The sequence below is a fragment of the Coregonus lavaretus genome (genome assembly GCF_964263955.1).
Source record: "Coregonus lavaretus genome assembly, chromosome: 12".
Taxonomy (NCBI): Eukaryota; Metazoa; Chordata; class Actinopteri; order Salmoniformes; family Salmonidae; genus Coregonus; species Coregonus lavaretus.
This window is the reverse complement of record NC_139999.1, coordinates 40517857-40537651: the sequence shown is the minus strand read 5'-3', so window position 1 is coordinate 40537651 and position 19795 is coordinate 40517857. Positions and strand designations below refer to the sequence as shown.

The window sequence follows — 19795 nt, the reverse complement described above, 5'->3', positions numbered from 1 at the left end:
CCCTTATTTTTTGGAGTACTATAAATAAAAAGTGTAATTCGCTGCAGAAATCTCTTCCGATATTCAGACGTAACATTCATCTGAGACCTGGGCTCGTATTCATAAAGCGTCCTAGAGTAGAAGTGCTGATCTAGGATCATAGAAAAGGCTAAACTGATCCAAGATAAGCGCTCCTACTCTGAGGTAATTGAACAGAGACATCCACATTCCACAGACTTTAAATACGTTTTTCCCAGAGGGTACAGATTGTGTTATATAGCCGAGCTGAAAACTAATACAGGAACAATGCCCTTCTATGAATTACTGGTAAGACCAGTAGGTAACAGCAGTTATCATTAACAGCCAGTTCAGGCTAAACCAACACAGAGCACACCCCACCTGCATTGGTGTCTGAGGTGAATTTAGCCTGATATGAAAATGAATTTTAGATGGTTGTTTGTACAATATCTATATTCATCCTTTAATGAAGTATTATGATCTGTATTACAGTGTACAAATGGCTCTGATGATTGCTGACCAAAGGCGGTGGCAGCTCCAGCTCTACTATCCCTGATGACAGTTTGTGTTTTTTCATTCATAGATACCATAACGACCCTCAGTGTAGCAGGTTAGGGTGATAATAATGTTTCAAGATTTGGACATATTATTGTTGTTCTCATGATTATTTTACACAATTCCCCAGCTACACATGACGTATTCCACTAGTATTTGACATTGTGGTCCATTGATTGGTTGTGTCATTCCACATGTGTCAGGCTATCTATCATCTGGTGTGCTTCAGCAACTTATAATACTAGTTCTAACAGAGGTTCTAAACTCCACTGAGTTTAAATACTAGGGGCTCTATTCAATCTTTAAAGCTGAAGTGTTACAGATTCCGCGATAGAAAAAGGTCATTTCCGATTGGGCCGACATATACATGAATTCAGAAAGTATTCAGACCCCTTGACTTTTTCCACATTTTGTTACATTACAGCCTTATTCTAAAATTGATTGAATAAATAAAATTTCTCATCAATCTACCAATACCCCATAATGACAAAGCAAAAACAGTTTTTTTGAAATGTTTGCACATTTATAACAAAAAAATATTAAAAAAATACCTTATTTACATAAGTATTAAGACCCTTTGCTCTGAGACTCAAAATTTTGCTCAGGTGCATCCTGTTTCCATTGATCATCCTTGAAATGTTTTTACAATTTGATTGGAGTCCACCTGTGGTAAATTCAATTGATTGGACATGATTTGGAAAGGCACAGACCTGTCTATATAAGGTCCCACAGTTGACAGTGCAAAAACCAAGCCATGAGGTCAAACAAATTATCCGTAGATCTCTGAGACAGGATTGTGTCAAGGCACAGATCTGGGGAAGGGTACCAAAAAATGTCTGCAGCATTGAAGGTCCCCAAGAACACATAATTGATGGCCTCCATCATTCTTAAATGGAAGAAGTTTGGAAACAACAATACTCTTCTTAGAGCTGGCCGCCCGGCATAACTGAGCAATCGGGGGAGAAGGGCCTTGGTCAGGGAGGTGACCAAGAACCTAATGGTCACTTTGACAGAGCTCCAGAGTTCCTCTGTGGAGATGGGAGAACCTTCCTGAAGGACAACCATCTCTGCAGCACTCCGCCAATCAGGCCTTTATGGTATAGTGGCCAGACGGACGCCACTCCTCAGTAAAAGGCACATGACAGCCCACTTGGAGTTTGCCAAAAGGCACCTAAAGGACTCTGACCATTTGAAACAAGATTCTCTGGTCTGATGAAACCAAGATTGAACTCTTTGGCATGAATGCCAAGCGTCACGTCTGGAGGAAACCTGGCACCATCCTTATGGTGAAGCATGGTGGTGGCAGCATATTGCTGTGGGGATGTTTTTCAGTGGCAGGAACTGGGAGACAAGTCAGGATCGAGAAAGATCCTTGATGAAAACCTGCTCCAGAGTGCTCAGGACCTCAGACTGGGGCGGAGGTTCACCTTCCAACAGGACAATGACCCTAAGCACACAGCCAAGACAACGCAGGAGTGGCTTCGGGACAAGTCTCTAAATGTCCTTGAGTGGCCCAGCCAGAGCCTGGGCTTGAACCCGATCTGAAAATAGCTGTGCAGCGATGCTCCCCATCCAACATGACAGAGCATGTTGAATGGGAGAAACTCCCCAAATACAGGTGTGCCAAGCTTGTAGTGTCATCCTCAAGAAAGCTCGAGGCTGTGATCGCTGCCAAAGGTGCTTCAGAAAAGTACTGAGTAAAGGGTCTGAATACTTATGTAAATGTAATATTCACTCAATATATCTCTCAGAATCTCCATTGAGAATGCCTTTTAGTCTTGGATCTGGGAAACTGGCCCATTATTTCCTACCTTTTTTAATACTCATTTGAAATTTGAAAGAGTAGCCAATCCAGGGAGAGACTGAAAATACATAATGCCGATGTCATCTTAACATAAACAAGCGTTTGAAAGGGTCACTGTTATGGTATTGCATTAACAGTAAATAAAAAAGAAAAGTACAAAACCTGAAGAAGTCTAATATTGTGTGCTCCTTGCAATTCAAATATGAGGAAGCTTGACGTTGTTTGTAAGGTAAGACAGAATGCCTATTAAAAGTGTGCCAGTTATCAGGTTATACAACATGCCTACAGTATGTGGTACTATGAGATCATTCTGTTAGAGACTTTCAGTGTGACTGTGTTGAGTGACAAGTTGTACTTTGTACTATTGCCTTCTGCATTCATATGTCAAATGATAAAATATGACATTTGTACCCTTTCTGTATTTGACATTTCAGGCCAGAAGTGAAGAGAGCTGATAGCTTAGTGCCTGGGTATAACAACCCTTATTTCTGGTTGAAGATATTTTACATTACCTCCACCAGAGAACTTATGGGTTCGGCAGTAAAATATAAAACACGAGTTACAACAGGAAATATATGACTTGTAGTGAAGATATTATACAACTAAGCCTACAACAGGGACACACTATCTCATCAACTGAAATGGTGTCTGACTCCGCTTTTATTTCCATAGATACACATGGTGTCCTACCTACAGTACATCACCCTTGTTTGACACCTCAAGTAATATAGGTTTTTGTTCCACAAAAACATATCGCTAGAGAGCAACACTAGACTCATGATATTACCTAACTTATACAGCATTTGGTTTAAAACAGAGTAAAAAAAATACAATTTCAAGTTCTCTTTACAGGCAATTGATATTGGGGCTTTTTGACTGGGATTTCTTTGTTCCTTTCCAAGTTATGTTATCTTAAAATGTTTACACACAGAAGGACATCATCTTGTTCCTCTGACTGAACACCATTGTGATCCAGTCACTTTTTCACTAATGTCCCTTGGTAAAGAACACTTATCACTAACAGTACAGTTGTGGTAGGTGGCAGGTCAATGCAAACTAAAAGCTTAATCTCTAATGCCTGAATTTGCAAATTTGCAAAAATCATTGGATCCCTGATCATTGAAATCATTGGATGATACACAGTTTCAATAGCATCTGTGTCATGTTAATAACACTTACAGCAGGCTTCTGTACAGTACGTGATATATAGCATTATAACACTCTAAGACCCCGTTATATCTAACGGTCAGTGTAGTCCAATATCATTAATAGTTGGCTCCCATAGAAAACAGTATGAATTGAAGCAGGCCATTTGTATCCAAAGCATTGGTAAACAAATATTATGGACGTTATTAGCATAGAAACTCTTGATAAGGTTTCTATGCTCTGATATCTAATCCTGGCAACACTACACTCAACTCCTAACCATGTGGCATTACTCTAGGTATAAAAAAACTGAAAACTTGCATAACTATCCTATGAATTACTGGTAAGACCAGTAGGTAACAGCAGTTATCATTAACAGCCAGTTCAGGCTAAACCAACACAGAGCACACCCCACCTGCATTGGTGTCTGAGGTGAATTTAGCCTGATATGAAAATGAATTTTAGATGGTTGTTTGTACAATATCTATATTCATCCTTTAATGAAGTATTATGATCTGTATTACAGTGTACAAATGGCTCTGATGATTGCTGACCAAAGGCGGTGGCAGCTCCAGCTCTACTATCCCTGATGACAGTTTGTGTTTTTTCATTCATAGATACCATAACGACCCTCAGTGTAGCAGGTTAGGGTGACAATAATGTTTCAAGATTTGGACATATTATTGTTGTTCTCATGATTATTTTACACAATTCCCCAGCTACACATGACGTATTCCACTAGTATTTGACATTGTGGTCCATTGATTGGTTGTGTCATTCCACATGTGTCAGGCTATCTATCATCTGGTGTGCTTCAGCAACTTATAATACTAGTTCTAACAGAGGTTCTAAACTCCACTGAGTTTAAATACTAGGGGCTCTATTCAATCTTTAAAGCTGAAGTGTTACAGATTCCGCGATAGAAAAAGGTCATTTCCGATTGGGCTGACATATACATGAATTCAGAAAGTATTCAGACCCCTTGACTTTTTCCACATTTTGTTACATTACAGCCTTATTCTAAAATTGATTAAATAAATAAAAATTCTCATCAATCTACACACAATACCCCATAATGACAAAGCAAAAACAGTTTTTTTGAAATGCTTGCACATTTATAAAAAAAAATATTTAAAAAATACCTTATTTACATAAGTATTAAGACCCTTTGCTCTGAGACTCAAAATTTTGCTCAGGTGCATCCTGTTTCCATTGATCATCATTGAAATGTTTCTACAATTTGATTGGAGTCCACCTGTGGTAAATTCAATTGATTGGACATGATTTGGAAAGGCACAGACCTGTCTATATAAGGTCCCACAGTTGACAGTGCAAAAACCAAGCCATGAGGTCAAACAAATTATCCGTAGAGCTCTGAGACAGGATTGTGTCAAGGCACAGATCTGGGGAAGGGTACCAAAAAATTTCTGCAGCATTGAAGGTCCCCAAGAACACATCATTGATGGCCTCCATCATTCTTAAATGGAAGAAGTTTGGAAACAACAATACTCTTCTTAGAGCTGGCCGCCCGGCATAACTGAGCAATCAGGGGAGAAGGGCCTTGGTCAGGGAGGTGACCAAGAACCCAATGGTCACTCTGACAGAGCTCCAGAGTTCCTCTGTGGAGATGGGAGAACCTTCCTGAAGGACAACCATCTCTGCAGCACTCCGCCAATCAGGCCTTTATGGTATAGTGGCCAGACGGACGCCACTCCTCAGTAAAAGGCACATGACAGCCCACTTGGAGTTTGCCAAAAGGCACCTAAAGGACTCTGACCATGTGAAACAAGATTCTCTGGTCTGATGAAACCAAGATTGAACTCTTTGGCATGAATGCCAAGCGTCACGTCTGGAGGAAACCTGGCACCATCCTTATGGTGAAGCATGGTGGTGGCAGCATATTGCTGTGGGGATGTTTTTCAGTGGCAGGAACTGGGAGACAAGTCAGGATTGAGAAAGATCCTTGATGAAAACCTGCTCCAGAGTGCTCAGGACCTCAGACTGGGGCGGAGGTTCACCTTCCAACAGGACAATGACCCTAAGCACACAGCCAAGACAACGCAGGAGTGGCTTCGGGACAAGTCTCTAAATGTCCTTGAGTGGCCCAGCCAGAGCCTGGGCTTGAACCCGATCTGAAAATAGCTGTGCAGCGATGCTCCCCATCCAACATGACAGAGCATGTTGAATGGGAGAAACTCCCCAAATACAGGTGTGCCAAGCTTGTAGTGTCATCCCCAAGAAAGCTTGAGGCTGTGATCGCTGCCAACGGTGCTTTAGAAAAGTACTGAGTAAAGGGTCTGAATACTTACAGTGGGGAGAACAAGTATTTGATACACTGCCGATTTTGCAGGTTTTCCTACTGTGATACTCTGGCTCCATGGACTTTGATTATTTGAGCCAGGGTTGTTCATTTTCATTGTTTGGGTGTATTTCTATGTTGGGTATTCTAGTTGTTCATTTCTATGTTTGGGTATTGTTCTCGATTAGTCATATGACTCCCAATCGGAGGTAACGAGTGTCAGCTGTCGGCTCGTTATCTCTGATTGGGAGCCATATTTAAACTGTGTGGTTTCTCCTTGGTTTGTGGGTTTTTGTTCCATGTTTCTGTCAGTGTTACAGAGGACTTCACTATCGTCATTTGTTGTTTTTCGTGGTTGCTTTATTAAATAAAGTCATCATGTTCTTTTCACTCGCTGCGCCTTGGTCTCCTTCACTCCTCGACGATCGTGACAGAAAAACCCACCATCAAAGGACCAAGCAGCGTGTGAAGCGGCAACAGGACCCAGCTCCAAAGGCTTCCTGGACATGGGAGGAGATTTTGGACGGAAAGGGGTCCTGGACTTGGGAGGAGATCCTGGATGGGATGGATCGCCGTCCATGGAGCGAAACGGTGGAGAGGCGACGGCGAGAGGAGCAACGGCGTCAGCAGGGCCATCATCGTTGGAAGGACGAGAGGCAACCCCAAAAAGTTTTTTGGGGGGGGCACATGGCTTGGACGGCGGGGCTAACGGAGGCAGAGAAGGGGCGAATTCAAGAGGCAACCAGGTTACGGGGGTCACTGGCCAAAGTAGGGAAAGGAGATGTAGAGGCACGGCGTGAGAGACTGAGGTGTGTATCCAGTCCGGTCCGGCCCGTTCCAGTTCCCGGGGTAGAGCCAGTGGTGTGTGCCTCCAGTACGGTCCGGCCTGTTACGACCCCTCGCACCAAGGATACGGTGCGCTTCGCCAGCCCGGCCCGGCCTGTTCCGGCCACTCGCACCAGGGATACGGTGCGCTTCGCCAGCCCAGCCCGGCCTGTTCCGGCCACTCGCACCAGGGATACGGTGCGCTTCGCCAGCCCAGCCCGGCCTGTTCCGGCCACTCGCACCAGGGATACGGTGCGCTTCGCCAGCCCAGCCCGGCCTGTTCCGGCCACTCGCACCAGGGATACGGTGCGCTTCGCCAGCCCGGCCCGGCCTGTTCCGGCCACTCGCACCAGGGATACGGTGCGCTTCGCCAGCCCGGCCCGGCCTGTTCCGGCCACTCGCACCAGGGATACGGTGCGCGTCGCCAGCCCTTTCCCACCAGTGCCTACACCACGCCCCAAGCCTCCTGTGTGTCTCCCGAGTCCTGTGCGTCCTGTTGCTGCTCTCCGCACTAGGCTTAATGTGAGTCCCCAGGGTCCAGCATGCCCTGTTCCGGCTCTCCGCACTAGCCCTTATGTGCGTTCCCAGGGTCCAGCATGCCCTGTTGCTTCTCCCCGCACTAGCCCTGAGATGCGTGTCCTCAGCCCGGTACCTCCAGTTCCGGCACCACGCATCAGGCCTACGGTGCGTCCCCAGGGTCCAGCATGCCCTGTTGCTTCTCCCCGCACTAGCCCTGAGATGCGTGTCCTCAGCCCGGTACCTCCTGTTCCGGCACCACGCACCAGGCCTACGATGCGCCTCAGACGGCCAGAGTCTGCCGTCTGCCCAACGGGGCCTGAACTGTCCGTCTGCCCAACGCCGTCTGAACTGCCCGTCTGCCCAACGCCGTCTGAACTGTCCGTCTGCCAAGCGCCGCAGGAACTGCCCGTCTGTACTGAGCCTACAAAGCCGCCCGTCTGCCATGAGCCTTCAGAGCCGTCCGCCAGACCGGAGCCGCTAGAGCTCTCCGCCAGACAGGAGCAGCCGGAGCCTTCCGCCAGACAGGAGCAGCCAGAGCCTTCCGCCAGACAGGATCAGCCAGAGCCTTCCGCCAGACAGGATCAGCCAGAGCCTTCCGCCAGACAGGATCAGCCAGAGCCTTCCGCCAGACAGGATCAGCCAGAGCCTTCCGCCAGACAGGATCAGCCAGAGCCTTCCGCCAGACAGGATCAGCCAGAGCCTTCCGCCAGACAGGATCAGCCAGAGCCGTCCGCCAGCCAGGATCCGCCAGAGCCGTCCAGCCAGGATCCGCCAGAGCCGTCCAGCCAGGATCCGCCAGAGCCGTCCAGCCAGGATCCGCCAGAGCCGTCCAGCCAGGATCCGCCAGAGCCAGCCAGCCAGGATCCGCCATTCAGTCCGGTGCTGCCCCTTAGTCAGGTACTGTCCCTCAGTCCGGTGCTGCCCCTTAGCCCGGTGCTGCCCCTTAGTCCGGTGCCGCCCCTTAATCCAGTGGGGTTTAATTGGGGGGTGGTCAGGTGGAGGGGGCTACGGAAGCGGATAGTGACTAAGGTGGGGTGGGGACCACGACCTGGGCCAGAGCCGCCACCATGGACAGACGCCCACCCAGACCCTCCCCTAGACTGTATGCTGGTGCGCCCGGAGTGCGCACCTTTAGGGGGGGGTACTGTGATACTCTGGCTCCACGGACTTTGATTATTTGAGCCAGGGTTGTTCATTTTCATTGTTTGGGTGTATTTCTATGTTGGGTATTCTAGTTGTTCATTTCTATGTTTGGGTATTGTTCTCGATTAGTCATATGACTCCCAATCGGAGGTAACGAGTGTCAGCTGTCGGCTCGTTATCTCTGATTGGGAGCCATATTTAAACTGTGTGGTTTCTCCTTGGTTTGTGGGTTTTTGTTCCATGTTTCTGTCAGTGTTACAGAGGACTTCACTATCGTCATTTGTTGTTTTTCGTGGTTGCTTTATTAAATAAAGTCATCATGTTCTTTTCACTCGCTGCGCCTTGGTCTCCTTCACTCCTCGACGATCGTGACACCTACTTACAAAGCATGTAGAGGTCTGTAATTTTTATCATAGGTACACTTCAACTGTGAAAGACGGAATCTAAAACCAAAATCCAGAAAATCACATTGTATGATTTTTAAGTAATTAATTTGCATTTTATTGCATGACATAAGTATTCGATACATCAGAAAAGCAGATCTTAATATTTGGTACAGAAACCTTTGTTTGCAATTACAGAGATCATACGTTTCCTGTAGGTCTTGACCAGGTTTGCACACACTGCAGCAGGGATTTTGGCCCACTCCTCCATACAGACCTTCTCCAGATCCTTCAGGTTTCGGGGCTGTCGCTGGGCAATACGGACTTTCAGCTCCCTCCAAAGATTTTCTATTGGGTTCAGGTCTGGAGACTGGCTAGGCCACTCCAGGACCTTGAGATGCTTCTTACGGAGCCACTCCTTAGTTGCCCTGGCTGTGTGTTTCGGGTCGTTGTCATGCTGGAAGACCCAGCCACGACCCATCTTCAATGCTCTTACTGAGGGAAGGAGGTTGTTGGCCAAGATCTCACGATACATGGCCCCATTCATCCTCCCCTCAATACGGTGCAGTCGTCCTGTCCCCTTTGCAGAAAAGCATCCCCAAAGAATGATGTTTCCACCTCCATGCTTCACGGTTGGGATGGTGTTCTTGGGGTTGTACTCATCCTTCTTCTTCCTCCAAACACGGCGAGTGGAGTTTAGACCAAAAAGCTCTATTTTTGTCTCATCACACCACATGACCTTCTCCCATTCCTCCTCTGGATCATCCAGATGGTCATTGGCAAACTTCAGACAGGCCTGGACATGCCCAGGCTTGAGCAGGGGGACCTTGCGTGCGCTGCAGGATTTTAATCCATGACGGCGTAGTGTGTTACTAATGGTTTTCTTTGAGACTGGTCCCAGCTCTCTTCAGGTCATTGACCAGGTCCTGCCGTGTAGTTCTGGGCTGATCCCTCACCTTCCTCATGATCATTGATGCCCCACGAGGTGAGATCTTGCATGGAGGCCCAGACCGATGGTGATTGACCGTCATCTTGAACTTCTTCCATTTTCTAATAATTGCACCAACAGTTGTTGCCTTCTCACCAAGCTGCTTGCCTATTGTCCTGTAGCCCATCCCAGCCTTGTGCAGGTCTACAATTTTATCCCTGATGTCCTTACACAGCTCTCTGGTCTTGGCCATTGTGGAGAGGTTGGAGTCTGTTTGATTGAGTGTGTGGACAGGTGTCTTTTATACAGGTAACGAGTTAAAACAGGTGCAGTTAATACAGGTAATGAGTGGAGAACAGGAGGGCTTCTTAAAGAAAAACTAACAGGTCTGTGAGAGCCGGAATTCTTACTGGTTGGTAGGTGATCAAATACTTATGTCATGCAATAAAATGCAAATTAATTACTTAAAAATCATACAATGTGATTTTCTGGATTTTGGTTTTAGATTCCGTCTTTCACAGTTGAAGTGTACCTATGATAAAAATTACAGACCTCTACATGCTTTGTAAGTAGGAAAACCTGCAAAATCGGCAGTGTATCAAATACTTGTTCTCCCCACTGTATGTAAATGTAATATTCACTCAATATATCTCTCAGAATCTCCATTGAGAATCCATTTTAGTCTTGGATCTGGGAAACTGGCCCATTATTTCCTACCTTTTTTAATACTCATTTGAAATTTGAAAGAGTAGCCAATCCAGGGAGAGACTGAAAATACATAATGCCGATGTCATCTTAACATAAACAAGCGTTTGAAAGGGTCACTGTTATGGTATTGCATTAACAGTAAATAAAAAAGAAAAGTACAAAACCTGAAGAAGTCTAATATTGTGTGCTCCTTGCAATTCAAATATGAGGAAGCTTGACGTTGTTTGTAAGGTAAGACAGAATGCCTATTAAAAGTGTGCCAGTTATCAGGTTATACAACATGCCTACAGTATGTGGTACTATGAGATCATTCTGTTAGAGACTTTCAGTGTGACTGTGTTGAGTGACAAGTTGTACTTTGTACTATTGCCTTCTGCATTCATATGTCAAATGATAAAATATGACATTTGTACCCTTTCTGTATTTGACATTTCAGGCCAGAAGTGAAGAGAGCTGATAGCTTAGTGCCTGGGTATAACAACCCTTATTTCTGGTTGAAGATATTTTACATTACCTCCACCAGAGAACTTATGGGTTCGGCAGTAAAATATAAAACACGAGTTACAACAGGAAATATATTACTTGTAGTGAAGATATTATACAACTAAGCCTACAACAGGGACACACTATCTCATCAACTGAAATGGTGTCTGACTCCGCTTTTATTTCCATAGATACACATGGTGTCCTACCTACAGTACATCACCCTTGTTTGACACCTCAAGTAATATAGGTTTTTGTTCCACAAAAACATATCGCTAGAGAGCAACACTAGACTCATGATATTACCTAACTTATACAGCATTTGGTTTAAAACAGAGTAAAAAAAATACAATTTCAAGTTCTCTTTACAGGCAATTGATATTGGGGCTTTTTGACTGGGTTTTCTTTGTTCCTTTCCAAGTTATTTTATCTTAAAATGTTTACACACAGAAGGACATCATCTTGTTCCTCTGACTGAACACCATTGAGATCCAGTCACTTTTTCACTAATGTCCCTTGGTAAAGAACACTTATCACTAACAGTACAGTTGGGGTAGGTGGCAGGTCAATGCAAACTAAAAGCTTAATCTCTAATGCCTGAATTTGCAAATTTGCAAAAATCATTGGATCTCTGATCATTGAAATCATTGGATGATACACAGTTTCAATAGCATCTGTGTCATGTTAATAACACTTACAGCAGGCTTCTGTACAGTACGTGATATATAGCATTATAACACTCTAAGACCCCGTTATATCTAACGCTCAGTGTAGTCCAATATCATTAATAGTTGGCTCCCATAGAAAACAGTACGAATTGAAGCAGGCCATTTGTATCCAAAGCATTGGTGAACAAATATTATGGACGTTATTAGCATAGAAACTCTTGATAAGGTTTCTATGCTCTGATATCTAATCCTGGCAACACTACACTCAACTCCTAACCATGTGGCATGACTGTAGGTATAGGTAACTACCTTCCAATAAATAGTGTTGGGTACAGACATTTTTAATAAAAATAAAAAAGCATACACAAGGAGTCAATGGTTTCTTTTTATATTGAGTTTAACCTTGCCTTTTTTTGTTTGTTTCACAATGATAAATAATATCATTAAGACACCCAAGGGCCTGATGTCCAACGAATGCATAAGCAAATGTAAAAAAAAAAAAGAAAAAGCCCAGATTGTATCCAAAGCTTGAATCATTGAGTGTTATTTTTCATAAAAAGACAACATTGGTGGTTTTACAATCTTAGCTGAAGATCGAAGTGAATCCCTGTCCATAATTGAACACTCCTTTAGTAGAGGATAATAAGAGGGAAATAAGTGTATTAAACAGAGTCAGACAGTACAGTCACCCATTCCAGGACTGGGGAGGAAGAGAACTACACAACTAGAACCTATATGCCCTATTTATCAGTCACATAACCCAAATTCTAACAGCGTAGATGGAAAAAAGCATTTGTCCAGGAGAGAATGAAAGGTTGAAGTCAGACAGGACTAGACAGCAGCTTGGAAAGCTGAGACTTAAAGCTTCATTATTGGACTTCCCGGACAGTCAAAGAGAGTAGCAAACACATAACAGTATGTAACATCTGTAGCATGCAATGGTCCATGAGTCTGTACTTGTTTATTCTCTATGTTCAAGAGTAAAGAGTGGGAGGTTCTTCAGCCAAACTGTCTGTGCAAATATACTGTATGACTCATTGTCTAAACATAACTAGTCTTTTGGGACTGCGGGTGTCATGAAAACTAGCTGACGATGATGCCAGCTGTTTTATCTGTTATAGTGGCTCAGCGTCGCACCACTGTTCCACATGGCCAAATATATATATTTAGGATTCCAATGGTGACTGTAAGCCCAAGGTGCAAGGCAACCCCAGACATCCCAACCAATAGATCAAAGCAACCAAAATACAATGATTCCTGTTGTTCATCTGCATGTGCAAAATGGGAAAATGCAATGCCAAACAAAATTATATTGTATTGTATTATCTTATATGATTCATTTGATTTCATTTGATTTGATTATCAACAGAATGCACGCTGTGGATTTGAGTTCAATTGAGGTGTGCATTTGGAGGAATTGCGCAACACAAGAGGTTGAGGATTGGACCTGGACGGGATTCCATGTTATAGACTGAAGGAAGGATTGCGGTTTGGCTTGCACCCTTCCCCACTCACTCATGCCCCCTGTCTGTCGTGCGGGGTACAGCACACATGGTGGAGGGGTAGGTAGGGGATGATGAGATCAGGGTGGAGGGGTATGGTCCAACCCCTGCCTCAGACCCATGGTCTCTGTTTGGGTAGCGAGGGGAGACCTGCCCCCCTGGCTTTGCCCTCCTCCAGACATCCTCTGGAGCATCAGGGACAGTCCTGGCCATGGTCCTGACTTCTGCGTCGCCTCTTAATGGCCACTTGATGGTTCTCGTTCATCGCTCCACTGTCCTCCCCCCTCCTCCTCTTCCCTTTCCCTGCCTGTTGAGCAAACAGATACAAAGGAGCAGGACTTGAGTAAAGCATGTTTATGGAAGTCATGTGTAGATTTCTTCCATTTTGCTCAAATAAATCACTTTTTTTACATTTTGTTTTGCAATATTAATTAGTATAATATAAATGTTTATGTTAAAGAAGACACAAATTGATTATAGATTATGGAGTAAAAAGGAAGCATCAATGAGTGGTCCTTTGTAGCTCAGTTGGTAGAGCATGGTTCTTGCCACACCAGAATAGTGGGTTTGAGTCCCAGGACCACCCATACATTTTAAAAAAATATTAATGAGTCACTTGGATAAAAGTGTCTGCTAAATGGCATATATTATATTATAATGAGAGAATTTGATAACTGAAGATCAAATAAAGTTGCTACTCAGTACTACCACTAGGTGTCAGCCTACTACCAGTAAACGTGAATATCTAAACCATGAACAATGGACCACAATAGGTCTTCAGCACAGCAGAGATGATTGAAATAGATAAATGTGTGAAATCACATGTATCCATTTACTCAAACAGAACAGTGAACCAGCAGGTCAGATTGTACAACTGATTACACATACAGACTACGTCCCAAATGGAACCCTATTCCTTATATAGTGCACTACTTTTGACCAGGGCCCTTAGGGCTCTATTTAAAAGTAGTGCACTATATAGGGAATAGGGTGCCATTTGGAATGGAGCCCATCTAGACTGTGAAAGACGTTGTTACAGACCTTGACGTCATGCTCAGCGAACTTCTGGAACATGTTGGCATAGATCTTCTTGTCCTTTTCGTGGTGTTCCCGGATCTTGCGTTGACAGTTGGATACTTGACCGCGTGCGGCCCGGTTGGAGGAGTTGACCTGCAGCACCAGTTTAAAGTCAGACATGGCCAGGCTGAACTCGTTACGGAAGAGACGAGCCTCCCCACGCCGGTACAGAGCCTTCTCATTCTTCTCATCCAGCTCTATCACCTAGGAGATACACGCATAGACACATTTGTAACATATTACATGAAGGTGTACCTACAGGGATTTATAAAGGGCTTTATAAGTAGTTTTAAAGAGCTAATTATTAGTTTATAAAGCTGATTAAAAAAGTTGAAAATGTGTAATTGTAAATTTAATGCTTCCAAACAGATGAATACATGTATACAACCCCACTGACCCAGCAAAAAGTCATAGACACACCACACCTTAATGCTATTCAATGAACAGGCATTAGCTGCATGCTCTGTGTGGCTTCAGTATATGGTATACGTGTATATGTTTGTGTGTGGGGTTTCTCATGCGTAGTGCCAGGTATGCAGTGTACCTTGTTGCAGTTCTCCACAACCAGTGCGTACTCTCTCAGCTTCAGGTAGCACATGGCCAGGTTGAGCTGGGCGGCCAGTAGGAAGTCCTGGAGCTTCTGCTGCTGCTCCTTGCCCACACCAAACTCCATCTCCAGCCAAGACACAATGCGCTGGTACTGGACCACTGCCTGAAGGTAACGGCCAGCCTACAACCAGGGACAACACATGGGCTAAGTTTAGTAGGTTTGTTCAAAAGCAATGTACAAAGTACAAAAAAAACTGTGAACCTAATTATAATCTCACAGTGTGATTTAATTTGAAGCTTCTCTTCAACAATGTGTGGTATGAGGAGACCATTATTTAACTAGAGTTTAGTAATACATAAATAGTCACCTCTTCATAACGCATGTTGTTGAAGAAAAGTTTCAAATGAAATTACGCTTCCAGGTTATAATGAGGTTTATGGTCATTTTTACACTTCGTACAATGCTTTTGCACTACGATAATTTCGCTATTTGTCTCAATAAAACGTTAAATAAATGAAAAATTCTGAAACGTACTTGTGAACTCGTTTGCAGGGTTGAAGTTCTGCAAGTTCACAGGGTTTGGTTCAAGTTTTTTGAAATATTCATACACAGATGCATCCAATGGCCATGAGATTTTGTCTATTGTCTGAATGACAGAGATGGCCCACTATACCTTGAAATATTGGGTCCCTTTCTGTTTGGCTGCAGCAGACAATTTCAGTTTCTCCTTCTGATCCAACTCCCAGGATTCTTTGGCCTTGAAAAGAAAACATATTGTTATCAATTTCAGAGGAGGCGATTTGACTTTCATTGAGATGATGCCTGTTTCGACCCATTACTTTCTCCAGGGTCACTCTGCCATTATGCAATATCTAACTGAGACCCTCATTGTTTAAACTCCACCAGCTCAAATAAAAGCAATCTGTTGGTATCTTCCAGAGACACTATTAGGATACTTGAACACATTGTTGTTACCCTGTCTAATCCAGCAAGTGGAACTCACCTTCTGAAAGTTGTTTAAAGTCACTTCGTACACGAGGTCTGAGTTTGGTCCAATCTTATACTGTGCTCTACCCTCTTTCCCGAAACCATACCTACAAAAAACAAGACAGAGTATTGTATGGCTGATTAGTCCTGACACACACCTGTTCCATGAAAGGCATACCTAAAATCAAGATTTGTCTATAGGGATGCTTGTTTAAAGTAGCAATCTGCAGTTGAAACAATAACACAGCGTTTTTCCCGACCCTGTTTCGGTAAAAAGCTGAGGGATGGGGCTGGAGAAATGTAACCACTCTCAAATTCATAGACAGAGCTATGGATGCAAGGTCTGACCATCCATGATATCAAAATTATAGTTTTAACCATGTTTTGAGGCAATGTTTGTTTACAAACATTGGAGTTCTCATGGGGTATGACAGTTGAACTAAGCTCTAGAGGCGTTTATAAGTTGTAGTCTTCAAGAATCAATGGGTACATATCATTAATTTATAAATCAAAAAGTATATGTAGCAAATGCAGATTGACCCTTTAAAGTAACTGCAGCGTTTCCAGATTTCTATGAAATATTATCTATAATTAATTACAATATGAGTGAAATAGTTTTCCTTCCAAAATAATGCTTTTATATGTTGCAATGGTGTGGGCTTACCGCAACAACAGAATGGTGTGGACGTATACTGGTCATTAAAAATAATTCATGCGAGTAGACCACTGATTGGCTAGCTCTTCCTCCTCAGGATGATGGCATCATCCTCTATGAGGAAATAGCAGGATTTCTTTTTTTTATGGTCTGTTTGAGATACAAGTTTGAGGTGGGGTTTTTGAAGTGTTTTTTATTTTTATTTATTTATGATCTGGCCACAAATACGAGTCTAGGATGAGTCAACAACATTATTTGGTTATGAGTGTATCTACTTTGTGTTGCAACAGGGACACTTCAGCGATAGGTAGTGATGTTACGTTTGATACCGGAGCTCCGAGGCATGCGTCAAAATCACTGACGCCTCGATCACACCGACAGCGTCATTGCGCAAAATGGTACACAGCATCATCTGGATATGTGTGCAACAAAAGTTCAACATTCACCTTCTGCTACCATTTCTGTAATGCCGTTTATGCATACAGTTTGACGCATACGTTCAATAAATCCAACGTATGCACCACACAGAATGCACTGCAACTGCCTCTGCAACACAACGCTGCCAGAGGGTAGTGCGTACAGCCCAGTACATCACTGGGAACAAGCTTCCTGCCATCCAGGACCTCTATACTAGGCGGTGACAGAGGAAGGCCCAAAAAATGGTAAAAGACTCCAGCCACCCTAGTCATAGACTGTTCTCTCTGCTACCGCACGGCAAGCAGTACCGGAGCGCCAAGTCTAGGTCCAAAAGGCTCCTTAACAGCTTCCACCCCCAAGCCATAACACTGTTGAACTTTTAATGAAATGGCCACCCGGACTATTTGCATTGACCCCCCCCCCCTTGCTGCTACACTGCTGCTACTCGCTGTTTATTATCTGTGCATAGTCACTTTACCCCTACCTACATGTACAAATTACCTCAACTAACCTGTACCCCCACACATTGACTCGGTACCGGTATCCCCTGTATATAGCCTCATTATTGTTATTTTATTGTGTTACGTTTTTCATTTTTCATTTTATTTAGTAAATATTTTCTTAACTCTATTTCTTAAAATAAAACTGCATTGTTGGTTAAGGGCTTGTAAGTAAGCATTTCACAGTAAGGTCTACACCTGTTACTGTCACGCCCTGACTCAGGGGACGCTTAAATGTTGAGTCAGGGTGTGTATATTCTTTGTTGTGCGTTTTCAATGGGTGTTTATCTAGTATGTGTATTTCTATGTTGGCCGGTGTGGTTCCCAATCAGAGGCAGCTGTCGCTCGTTGTCTCTGATTGGGGACCATACTTAGGCAGCCTATTGGCACTGTGTAGTGGTGGGATCTTGTTCTGTGTGAGGTATGTTGTTTGTGTACCTTGGACTTAGTTTGTTGTTTTGTCGTTGTTTATTCGGTTCAAATAAACATGTATGCATATCACGCTGCACCTTGGTCTGACCCGTCTATGAACGAACGTGACAGTTGTATTCGGCGCATGTGACAAATACATTTTGATTTGATTTGAAATTAATGTACTTCTGGTGTACCAAAATGCAAAAACGCTATCGGTGTGATCGAGGCGAAAGCAGAACATTTTGAAGCAGTGTGCCAATGCATGTATCAATGACGTCCGAAGCTTAGTCTGTTCATGTGATTTGTGATTTGATTTCGCAATGATTCCAGTGCTTTCTTCGATTTCAAGCTGCTTTCAAACACCGACCTCTACTGGACATAGTACTTACAAATATAGGTAGGATTTTGTATAATTGTAGGATTTTGTATAAAAAGTTTCACCTGACCGGTAGCTTACAACTCCCATCACACTGACAGCCTCACTGCATTTTGGTACATTAATTTCCAATGGAACGCTGCATTTGCCTTGCTGCATTGCAGAGGCAGTTGCAGTACGTTCTGTGTGGTGCATACGTTGGATTTATCAAATGTATGTGTCAAACTGTATGCGTTCACGGCTTGACAGAAATTGTAGCAGAAGGTGAATGTTGAACCTTTGTAGCACACATATCCAGATGATGCTGCCTACCAGTTTGCGCAACATTTTTACATTTTAGTCATTTAGCAGACGCTCTTATCCAGAGCGACTTACAGGAGCAATTAGGGTTAAGTGCCTTGCTCAAGGGCACATCGACAGATTTTTCACCTAGTCAGCTCGGGAATTAGAACCAGCGACCTTTCGGTTACTGCCACAACACTCTTAACCACTAAGCTACCTGCCGCCCCTATTGGTGTGATCGAGGCGTTGGCGGGTAGTCCTGTGTGGGTGAGGTAGAATCCTGTTGAAGGCATACTATTTTGAAAATAGTTTTATGTGAAACCACACTTTCTGCACTGTTGTTCTGATAATTTGATGTATTTAGTATTGTATAAGCTTCTGTCTTAAGCATCCTAACTAATGCCATAAATTCAGTTTTTAAAAAATGGTAAACTTGAAGGCAAAGGGAAGCATGATGTGAACCTGGAATTCAAACTGATTATAGGCTACTAAAGCCAACAACTTACTGCTGCCCCATGGGAGTTTTGATAAAAACCAGTGGAGAACGAAAACGTCTATCTGATAATCACTTTCTGCTATTTATTGTTGACCAGCAAATGTCACTAATGTGCATTGTGAATAAATAATGAAGCTACGAGTAATTCACAGTTTTTTGGCACAATTTGGTGAAAGTGCCGAAGCCTTCAGAAAGCCTAGTTTTCCCATCACTAGCGATAGGGAGTAGAGTAGATTAGAAGCCCTTACTTGGGTTTTAAGTAGAGCATGCAGCATTCTCCTTTCTGCATCTTCTCCATGGCCCTGTCTACACCCAGAGGAACGCCCATGTCCTCTGACTCGCCCACCACGAAGTGCACATCCCTGGAGTCAAACAGACGCTCTTCACAGCGACCCTCCAGGTGCACTGTGGGATACAGGAGGCAATTGAAAACAAGATTTTTTTAAATGGAAAATATTAATATTATTATATTTTACTTAATGGGAATAGGCTGTTCAGATCACATAATGTAGTTTTCATTGTTCACAACATGTTTAGTTTGAGTGTTCAATATGTTTTTTTGTCTTGTTTGAGACTGTATAAAAATCGATAAATATTTTGATCTCAATCAATCTGATCACAGTCATTAGCTAGGTTTCCATCCAAAAATCTGCATAAAAACAATATGCGCATTTTCCCACCAGATATGCGATTCCATCAAATTGACTTGTTGCAGATAAAAGGCTGTGAATGATGACGTACTGCACATAAAAATAACTTTTGTGGTTAAATTCCCATGTACCGAATAAAAAAATACAAGTTAAATAGGTTTCCATCGCATTTTCAACTTTACTGATGGTTTTGTCACAAAATAAATTGCAGTTATATAGCGAATATGCCCACTCTGGTCTTGGCACGTGCACTCTACCCAACAGCTTGCAGATATACAGTGCGGGTAGGCTAGCCTACATGATGACATTATTATGGACAAAATATTATTTTTATTTGTCAAACAGCAGCCAAGCATCGATCATCATGTCACCAGAATAAGACCCTCAATATTTATTGGAAAGGAGCATTAAGCTCATCACCTTGCACTTTC

The 19795-nt window shown here is 43.4% G+C and overlaps 1 protein-coding gene across 2 annotated transcripts in view; it reads right to left on the bottom strand.

Annotated features, from left to right (window-relative positions):
• Nucleotides 1-11830: 11830 nt before the first annotated feature.
• LOC311138647 (peptidyl-prolyl cis-trans isomerase FKBP5-like) overlaps nt 11831-19795 on the bottom strand; it is a 29760-nt gene continuing 21795 nt past the window's right edge. For both annotated transcript variants that reach the window (XM_084173426.1, XM_084173427.1), the window contains exons 6-11: nt 18963-19119; nt 15591-15681; nt 15261-15344; nt 14582-14767; nt 14002-14241; nt 11831-13267 (exon numbers count right to left, since the gene is read on the bottom strand). In XM_084173426.1, coding sequence (XP_084029552.1) covers nt 13154-13267; nt 14002-14241; nt 14582-14767; nt 15261-15344; nt 15591-15681; nt 18963-19119 — 872 coding nt within the window. In that variant the 3' untranslated portion in view covers nt 11831-13153. The remainder of the gene's footprint in view (nt 13268-14001; nt 14242-14581; nt 14768-15260; nt 15345-15590; nt 15682-18962; nt 19120-19795) is intronic.